General features: G+C 38.3%; 1 protein-coding gene across 1 annotated transcript in view; it reads left to right on the forward strand.

Moving 5' to 3' along the window:
• Positions 1 to 2,249: 2,249 nt before the first annotated feature.
• LOC108528835 (ubiquitin carboxyl-terminal hydrolase 32-like) overlaps positions 2,250 to 10,644 on the forward strand; it is a gene marked incomplete at its 3' end in the record, with an annotated part of 37,847 nt that continues 29,452 nt past the window's right edge. The window contains exons 1-2 of the mRNA XM_017870818.1: positions 2,250 to 2,391; positions 9,423 to 9,541. Of these exons, the coding sequence (XP_017726307.1) occupies positions 2,250 to 2,391; positions 9,423 to 9,541 (261 nt within the window). The remainder of the gene's footprint in view (positions 2,392 to 9,422; positions 9,542 to 10,644) is intronic.

Consider the following 10,644-nt stretch of genomic DNA (forward strand, 5'->3'; position numbering starts at 1 on the left):
GTTTTCTGTTCTGTCTACCTTCCCCTGCCCGCTGTCCTCACATTTTCCCCCTTTTGTTTTGTTTTGGATAATCTCTTATGCAACTCTTGAGTTTACTCTTGAGCCGTTCCAAAGCATTCTTCAACTCCGTTAGCATATTTTTCCTTTGTCTCTGACAATATATTGGATTTTTCCTTTTTCTTCCTGTGACTTAAAATTTATGGTTGAAACATAAGTGTTTCATATAGGACAGAAGAGACTGAGCCAAGTAGTATCCTTCTTCAGCTTGGGAGGTTGAGTCATTATAGTCTGTAGTTAAGCTTAATTTTGGTCTTGTTGCTATGGTTACCCTCAATGCTATATAGGCTTCAATTTCCATTCTAGGGTTAATTTTTTTTTTTTTTTTTAGGGGTTTGGGCTCTTTCTTAGAGATTTTTTCTAATGTTTGCTCTACCCTCAACTTTTGATCTTACCTTCTATTTGTTACCACACTGCAGAGAAGGTCTCTGTCCATAAACTCTTCTTCCCCTCCGGCTGTATACTATAGTTATTTATTCCTCAATGCTTGCTAGCAGAAGGGTGGATGGTGGGGAGTGCTAGGGAGGGGACGCTCTCTGTAGTCCTATTTCTGTCTCAGTTTTAGGCAGGTGCTGTGTCCCTAGATATTGGGAGTGAGACCTTTACATAGATCTTCCTTCTTCCCAGTGGTAGGGGATCTGTAAGGTCTGGGGCCATTATGTTTTCCTGCCCTTCCCCAGGGATAAAGGTGTTTTGTTTTGTTTTCCCTGTTATTTTCTTCTAGTTCGGAGTGGGAGATGGGGCAACTAAAATAGTTACTCTACGAAGTGTGTTAGTTCTATTTGTTTGGTTTTTTAAAAGTATTTTAATGTTCTGTAGCTGTTTCCTTTGGCTAGTTTTTGCTGGGTTGAGTTATCACTGGCACTAGGATAAATAGTTTTTGACATCAGTTGTCAGGTGTTATTAAATATATAAATATTATTTGGCGAATAGTATATATTTTCAGTTTTCATGTTGACTGTTAAACTTCTCGAATGATTTTTTAATCATGCATTTTTATTGACAGAAATTTTGCCTGACAAATAGTAGACACTCAACAAAGAATTGTTGAATGAATGAATTTATTGTGATTTCTGTTGTCCCTTTCCTATGCATAGTTCTTCCTTATTTCTGATTACTATAATACTTATTTCTGAGAGTGTTAAAAAATGTTTTTTGGAGTCTCTTTGAATTTCTGAACATTCAGTTAGAGAGTATCTTTTTTTCCAATCAAAGTAATGTGCATAATTTTTCCAAAGGTTGAAGGAAGTTATGTAATTGCACAAAATTCTTATCACATTATTGTGGCTGTTGGAGGACCTTTGTACTCTTGGACCTTGGTAAGGACTCCCAAGAGAAAGAATAAATAATTCAATTGTGTGAGTCTGTAATATGCAGATACTCCTCTACTTACCCTGGGATTACAGCCGAGAAACCCATTGTAAGCTGGGAATATTGTAAGTTGAAAAGGCATTTCATACATCTAACCTACCAAACATCAGAGCTTAGCCTAGACTGTTTTAAACGTGCTCAGGGCGGGCGGGGTGGCTCATGCCTGTAATCCCAGCACTTTGGGAGGCCGAGGTGGGCAGATCATTTGAGGCCAGGACTTCGAGACCAGCATGGCCAACATGGTGAAGTGCCATCTCTACTACAAATACAAAATTAGCCCAGCCTGGTGGCGCATGCCTATAATCCCAGCGACTTGGGAGGCTAAGGCAGGAGAATCACTTGAACCGGGAGGTAGAGGTTGCAGTGAGCCAAAATGATGCCATTGTACTCCAGCCTGGGCAACAGGAGCGAAACTCCATCTCAAAAAATAAATAAATTAATTAATTAAATAAAATAAAAAATATATATATGTGCTCCGAACACTTATATTAGCCTTCAGTTGGGCAAAATCATCTAATGCAAATCAGATTTTATAATAAAGTATTAAATATCTCATGTAATTTATTGAATACTGTATGGTTTCTACTGAATGTGTATCACTTTCACACCATTGTAAAGTTGAAAAATCAAGTTGGGGACCATCTGTATGTATTTTACAGTAGACATAGTCTATTCTTGACTGAGTGCAATAATAAGGTCCAAAAGAGGAAGAAGAGGGAGAAACTTAACATCATTTCACTAAAATTTACCAGGGCCTTTTCTGAAAGTGGAGATAAAATTTGTTAAAGGTGATAGCTGCCTCAGATTCCTCAACAACTGAAATGCCTCCTAAGGTTGGCTTTATCATCTTCTTCCAGGTGATTTACTGTTCTTTTGGTGGAACATCCAAAGGGCTGCACTTCAATAATTTAATAGTTGGACTTGTCCTCCTTACAAGAGGCAAAGATGAAGAGAAAGCAAAATGTAAGTACTTTTATTATCTCAAAAATAATACCACTTCTATGTACAGAATAATTTATCTCAAAATTCTGATGACAGGTAGAGGATTTGAAGTGACATTTTCCCAGAGAAGATATACAAGTGGCAAATTAACACCTGAAAAAATGTGCAACATAATTAGTCATTAGATAAATATAAATTAAAACTACAGTGAGATACTACTTCACACCTTCTAGAGTGGCTAAAATTAAAAAGCCTGATAATGACAAGTGTTGAGAAAGGTGTGGAAAAATTGTAACCCTCATCATACATTGCTGATGGGAGTATAAAGTACTGCAGCAACTTTGGAAACCAGCCTGGCCGCTCCTCAAATTGTTAAACGTTGTTACTGTGTGTCCCAGCTATTCCACTCCTAAGTATATACCCTATAAAATTTAATACATATGTTTACCACACACAGAAAAAAACTTGTACGGAAATAATCATAGCATCATTGTTCATGATAGAGAATGTAAACAACCCTAATGTCCACCAGCTGGTAAATGGACAAATAAAACATGATATATCCATATGCTGGAAAATTACTCTGGTATATAAAGGAATAAAGTACTGATTCATGCTACAGTATGGATGAACTTGAAAACATTTTGCTTAGTGATAGATGTCAGTCACAATAGGTATGATTCCATTTATATGAAATTTCAAGATCAGGCAAATCTACAGTGGCAGAAAATGGTAGATTAGTGGTTGCTGGAGGTATCGGGGAGAGGGAAATGGAGAACAACTGCTAGTGGGTACAGGGTTTCCTTTTGGGTTGGTGAAAATGTTCTGGTGAAAATGTTCTGGAATTACATAGGAGTGACAGTTGCACAACCTTATAAATATGCTTTAAAAATCACTGGAATGTTTACTTTAAAAGGGTGAATTTTATGAGATGTTCATTATGTCTCAATATAACTTATTTTTAAAAATTCTGATGACATAGACGTAGTAGTCTGTTCTTTGTTTCACAAACAAAACCGAAGTTTACTTACTTGATAATATTTTATATACGTTCTTTGTAAAAGGTTTTTTTTTTTAATGTTTTACTTTTAACTTCAGAAATTAATTTTATTAGGTGAATTATCTAAGCACAGAAAAGAGTGGCACCTCATTCATTACCTTTAAATCCTGCTAATCAGGGAAACGCTATAATGAGAGGACACCATTTCCCCTGCTAAGTGTGAAAGGGAAGGTAATCTCAGTTGCTTGGTGTCTTTCTGTGCTTTGTAGGATATAGATTTATTTAGTTTAAAAAAATTCGTTCATTTATTTGTAAGGTCTTCTGTCTCCTCATTGTTTTCTTTGAGCTCCCCAAAGACAGATCTGCCTTACCAAAAGCATTCATAAGCATTGCATATTTTATTGAAGATTTCCCAGGGGAAGTATGGAAGCTGTTTATATTACGCAGAATGTCACATTTTTTTCCCAAAATTCCTACGCTTTTATTCTTGACCACCATATTCTGGGTCTTTTTCTCTTCCTTCTTCCTTTTCTAATTTGGCTACTATGGTCTGAATGTTTGTGTCTCCCTCAAACTTCATATATTGAAATCCTAACCACCAAGGTGATTGGTATTAGGGGATGGGGCCTTTGGGAGGTGATTAGGTCATGAGGGTTAATCATAAGTATCTTATGAGTGGGATTAAGTGCCCTAATAAAAAAGGCCCTAGAGAGACCCTTTATATTTTCCTCTGTGTGAGGATACAATGAGAGGTGGCTGTCTATGAACTAGGAAGTAGTCCTTCACCAGACACCAAATTGATGGTGTACTTCCCAGCCTCTAGAACTGTGAGAAATAAATTTGTTATTTATAAGCACCCAGTTTATGGTATTTTGTTACAACAGCCTCAACAGACTAATATGCTGCCCTGGGACTGCTTCTGAATTTCTTAGAATCCCCTCCTATTCCTGAATCTAGACCATTATTTTTAATTCTTGCTAAGGTTTGAACATGTTACCCAAAGTTCATGGGTGGAAACTTAATCTGCAGTGCAACAGTGTTGAGAGGTGGGATCCTTAAGAGATGATTAGGTCATGAGGGGTCTGCATGCATGAATGAATTAATGCTGTTGTCTCAGGAGTGAGCTTCTTATCGCAGGAGTGGCATCCTTATAAAGGAAGAATTCAGCCTCCTTCTCTCTCCCGCTTGCATGTGTTCTCTTGCTCTTCTGCTTTCTGCTATGGGATACTAGAAGAGCAAGAAGGTCCTTGCCAGATGCAGGTGCCTTGACCTTGGACTTCTTAGCCTCCAGAATTGTAAGAAATAAATCTCTGTTCATTACAGTAAGTTGCTAGATCTGTGGTATTCTATTATAGTAGCACAAAATGGATAAAGAGATCATTTTTTAAAAAAGTTTTGAGGTATAATTGTCATACAATAATATACACATATATAAAGTATATATTTTGATATGTAGTTTTGTTTTTGTTTTTGTTTTTTTGAGGGGATGGGGACAGAGGAGATAGCTTCACTCTGTAGCCCAGGCAAGAGTATAGTGGCACAGTGGCACATAGCTCACTGCAGCCCTTAACTCCTGGGCTCAAGTGATCCACCTACCTCAGCCTCCCAAGTAGCTAGGACTATAGGTGCATGCCACCATGCCTAGCTAATTCATTTTCTTTATTTTATTTTTGTAGAGATAGAGTCCTGCTAGGTTGCCCAGGCTGGACTCAAACTCCTGGCCTCAACTGATCCTTTTGCCTCTGCCTTCCAAAGTGCTAGGATTAGAGACATGAGCCAGCATACTTAGTTATACATTTGTATATGTTTTGACACATGTATATGCCCAGTAAACCATTATCATAATCAAGATAATGAATGTATCCATAAACCCAGTTTTATGTATTAGAATATAATTGTGATCTTGGTTTTTCCAAATTAGCATTTCTTCACCAGCAGAAATATAAATTGGCCCCAGGCAGCAATAATTAAAAACACCGGACAGGTATGGTAGCGCATGCCTGTAATCCTAGTTATTTGGGAGGCTGAGGCAGGAGGATCTTTTTGAGGCCAGGAACTTAAGGTAACAGTACAGCAATAAAAATAATACAAATAAAAAGCAACACACTGTGACAACTATTTACATAGCATTCACATTGTTTTAGGTATTATAAATAACCTAATGATGATTTAAAATATATGGGAGGATGTGGATAAGTTATATGTGTCAACTGAAAAAAATTATGATATCTCTAAATTTGGAAAGGAGACTTTATTTAATTATATCTATAAATTTGGAAAGGAGACTTTATTTCTTATAAAGGGTTACAGGCTGCAAGGTGGCCATTCTGACAGCCTGAGAAACATAGCCTCCAGCAGATAACCCCAAACAGGTACTGTGCAAGGGTGAATGGAACAGAGACTTATGCTGAAGAGGTTGGCCAGTTGTACATATTCAACAACTTATCGGAGGGGCCGTGAATATTCATGAAGTGGTTCCTGACACATGTGTACTCAATAAACGTACATGTTATACGTGTCCCATGTTTAATTTGGGGTGGAGAATTAACATTTAAATGTATTACAGTTAGGCCCTATAAGTCAAAAGATGAAACAAGGACACCAAGGCAGTCAAGTGGGCAGCCTCTGTAAACCAGCCAGAACCAGTCCGTGGTCAGTGGTCTTCTTATCAGGAGACCACTAACTTGTTGATAGTTCCTGAAATAGCTCTCTTGTCCAGTCAAAGCTGTAGTTATGGCTTGTGGAACAGGAGTCAGTACGTTAGCATTTGGTGGTAAATGAGCTGCAATTGTTTCAGTATTGCTTATCTCAAGGCCAGTGCTTATTCAATAACTGCTAGAGAAAAAGAAAAATGGCCAGGCGCGGTGGCTCATGCCTGTAATCCCAGCACTTTGGGAGGCTGAGGCAGGTGGATCACCTGAGGTTAGGAGTTCGAGACTAGCCTGACCAACATGGTGAAGCCCCGTCTCTACTAAAAATACAAAAATTAGCTGGGCGTGGTAGCATGTGACTGTAATCCCAGCTACTAGGGAGGCTAAAACAGGAGAATTGCTTGAACCCAGGAGGTGGAGGTTGCAGTAGGCGGAGATTGTGCCACTGCACTCCAACCTGGGCAACAGGGCAAGACTCTGTCTCAAAAAAAGAAAAAGAAAAATATTATAGCAGTTAGAACATAATTTATTTATTTATTCATTTATTTATTTTTTTTTTTTTGAGACGGAGTCTCGCTCTGTCACCCAGGCTGGAGTGCAGTGGCCGGTTCTCAGCTCACTGCAAGCTCCGCCTCCCGGGTTCACGCCATTCTCCTGCCTCAGCCTCCCGAGTAGCTGGGACTACAGGCGCCCGCCACCTCGCCCGGCTAGTTTTTTGTATTTTAGTAGAGACGGGGTTTCACCGTGTTCGCCAGGATGGTCTCGATCTCCTGACCTCGTGATCCGCCCGTCTCGGCCTCCCAAAGTGCTGGGATTACAGGCTTGAGGCACCGCGCCCGGCCTAGAACATAATTTATTGATTGGTTGATTGAGACAGGGTTTCATTCTGTCTCCCAGTGTGCAGTACAGTGGCAAGATAGCTCACTGCAGCCTTGAACTGCTGGGCTTAAGTGATCCTCCTGTTTCAGCCTTCTGAGTAGCTGGGACTACAGGCATGTGCCACAATGCCAAGCTAATTTTTAAATTTTTTGTAGAGATAGGGGTCTCAAACTCCTGGTCTCAAGTGATTCTCTCGTCTTGGCATCCCAAAGTGCTGGGATTACCAATGTGAGCCACCACACCTGGCAGTTTATTCTTTAAGTGTAGAGGTACATGACTTAATCCTTGCCTGGCATAGCTTTAGGTTTTGTTTGCAATTTGGTGTCTTTCTGCCACAAAGAGTCTGTCAGTCTTATGATCTTTATTTTAACATTAATGCTGTTTAGTTGTTGAATCTAAACTGCAAAAGGGAGTGGATATAATGAAATGTGTCTGACTGCCCATCCCCTCATGACCAGTGTCTGTTTTTAAGGATTTTCTGGGGCCCCCTTGGCCAAGAGAGGGAGTCTGTTCAGTTGGGTGGGGTGCTTAGGATTTTCTTTTTAGTTTTCACATGCAAATACCATGCCATTTTATATGAGGCTTGAGCACCTGCAGATTTTAGTGTCCTTGGGGGTTTTGTAACTAATCCCCTATGGATACTGAGGTACAACTGGTAACAATTTTTTAAGTCACAAACATATTTTTTAAGTTTCTTCGTTTTTAAAAATGTGATTGTATTAGTTTTCTAGGGCTGCCATAACAAAGCACCACAAACTGGGTAGCTTAGAACAACAGATATTTATTATCTCACAGTTCTGAAGGCTAAAAGTCTAAAATCAAAGTGTCAGCAGGGCCATGCTTTCTCTGAAACCTGTAGGGGAAAATTCTTTCTTCTCTCTTGCTTCTGGGATGACTACAATCCTTGGGGTTCCTTGGCCTGCAGCTGTATCATTCTAATCCCTGCCTGTCTTATCACATGGCTTTTTTTTTCTGTTTGTGCTTTTCTTTTTATAAGGGCAGCAGTCATATTATATTGGGTCCCACCCTAATGACCTCATCTTAACTTGATTATACCTACAAAGACTCTGTTTCCAGATAATCTCGCATACACAGGTACTTTAAGGTTAGAACTTCAGTATATCTTTAGGGGGATAAAGTTAAGCTTATAGCAACAATATTTCAAACATACATATAATACGTATGTCCACCTAGCTTTACTATTTCTTAACATTGCATCCTATGTCCCTGATTTGATTTTTAAAAAATTTTCATTGTATCCCTTCATGATCCCATTCTGTTCTTCCCTCTACAGAGGTTACCACTTTCATGAATTTGGTGATTCATTTCTCATGCTGGCTGTAATACATTTACAACATGTTTATGTGTCCTTAAACATTGTCAACTACTTTGCAGTTTTAAAGTTTTAAATAAATAGTACACATTAGTTCCCCCTTATCTGCACAGATCTGTTCCAAGACCCTCCCAGTGGATGTCTGAAACCATAGATATTCCCAAACCCTATATATACTGTCTCTTCCTATACATACATATCTATGATAAATATTAATTTAAAAATTAGGCACAGTAAGATATTAACAACAATAAAATAGTACCATTATAACAACATACTATAATAAAAGTTATGTTAATATGGTTACTCGTGCTCTTAAAATATCTTACTGTACTCACCCTTCTTGTGATCTATAAGTCTGATAACCAAAATGGCCACTAAGTGACTAACAGGCAAATAGCATGTGGATACACTGGACGACAGGATCATTCAGGTCCCAGGTGGGATAAAGTGGGAGGCAAGAGATTTTATCATGTTACTCAGAACAGTGTTCAATTTAAAGTTTATTAATTGTTCATTTCTGGAAATTTCCATTTAATATTTTTGGACCTCTGTTAACCACAGGTGACTGAAACCTTGGAAAGCAAAACCATGGATCGGGGGTACTACTGTACTATACAGATGATTTTGTCATTTGCTTTTCCTCTGAATATTGTATTTTTTGATATTTATCCATCTTGAAACATATTTTAACTTCTATGTAGTATTTCACTGTGTGTATCTCATTTTACCTGTTCTCTTGTTGATAGACATTTACCTTTTTTTTTCTAAGTTTTGCTCTTACAAACAGTATTTCAGTAAACATCCTGTATTTTGTACGCAGGTATCAGAGTTTTTCAAAGATGGAATGTCTCTTGACCTTTACTAGATTTTGCCAAATTACTCATGAAAGTGGTTGCAATAATTTATGCTCCTATTAACAGTGTATAAGAAAGAGGTCATGTTTGTCCTAGTCTTTGCTAACACTTTGTATTGTTATACCTAAAGACGTTTGCAAATTTGGCATGTTTGAAAATATACTATACTGCTGTTTTAAATTTTTGTTGCTGGGTTATTTTAAGGAATAAACTGTATTTATAAAGTGCTTGGCCCTAGTAATCACTCAGTTATTGTAGCTTTCTCTTTTCTCCCTACTTCCACCACGTATATTTGATCTTTTTAAGATTAATTTATTCTTTCTTTCTCTTAGACATTTTTAGTCTTTTTTCAAGTGAATCTGGGAACTATGTTATACGGGAAGAAATGGAAAGAATGCTCCATGTGGTGGATGGTAAAGTCCCAGATACACTCAGGAAGTGTTTCTCAGAGGTATATTTAAAGATTTACATTTTATCCCTTTTCCTTGACAAAGTATTAACTCTTAGTCATGTAATAAGTTTTAAGTATGACAAACAGATGTTTATGTGCAGATTACTTTTGGTATTTTTATATTTATTGATGTTTCTATTTATGTGCTATTCCATGACTCTCATTACTGCTATATTTGTGAATCTGAAAATTTTCAATTCTACTGTAAAGGCAACTATTCATACTTAGAGTATAATGAAACACAATCCTATATACTCACATTAACACAGCAATACACACACAGACACACACATTCCTGCAGGAACCTGAAACAGTGCTCATGTTGTAGTGTCTTTGCTTTTCATCATGGATATCATTCATTCATTAGCCTTGAGCCATCTGTGACCTGTTTTATCAAGGCCTATTTTGTCATTTATTTTACCTAGTTGATTTACATAGTGAAATATTTGTGTTAAAAAATTGTCATCTTTGGGCCAGGCAAGGTGGCTCACACCTGTAATCCAAGTACTTTGGGGGACCCAGGCGAGAAGATCTCTTGAGCCCAGGAGTTCAAGATCAGCCTGGACAATGTAGCAAGACCCCACCTCTACCAGAGGGGGGAAAAGTCATTTTTTCTGTTTTCAAAAATAATATATTTTCATTGTGCCTTTATAGAAAAATTAAACAATAGAAGCAATTCAATGATAGAAAAGTATCTTTTAACAGAGAGAATTACTTTATTTTTCTTTTCAGAGGTCTGCTAGTATGTGAAAAGTCCTCAGTGATTGTAGAGTAAACACATCCCTTTAGAAGTTCTGATTCCGCGGGACGCGGTGGCTCAGGCCTGTAATCCCAACCCTTTGGGAGGCCGAGGCGGGTGGATCACGGGGTCAGGAGATTGAGACCATCCTGGCTAACACGGTGAAACCCCGTCTCTACTAAAAAATACAAAAGAAAATTGGCCGGGCGTGGTGGCGGGCGCCTGTAGTCCCACAGACGAATGGCATGAACCCGGGAGGCGGAGCTTGCCTTGAGCCGAGATCGCGCCATTGCACTCCAGCCTGGGCAACAGAGCGAGACTCCGTCTCAAAAAAAAAAAAAAAAAAAAAAAAAGTTCTGTTTTT

This window comes from Rhinopithecus bieti, unplaced genomic scaffold (genome assembly GCF_001698545.2).
Source record: "Rhinopithecus bieti isolate Rb0 unplaced genomic scaffold, ASM169854v2 scaffold_5497, whole genome shotgun sequence".
Taxonomy (NCBI): Eukaryota; Metazoa; Chordata; class Mammalia; order Primates; family Cercopithecidae; genus Rhinopithecus; species Rhinopithecus bieti.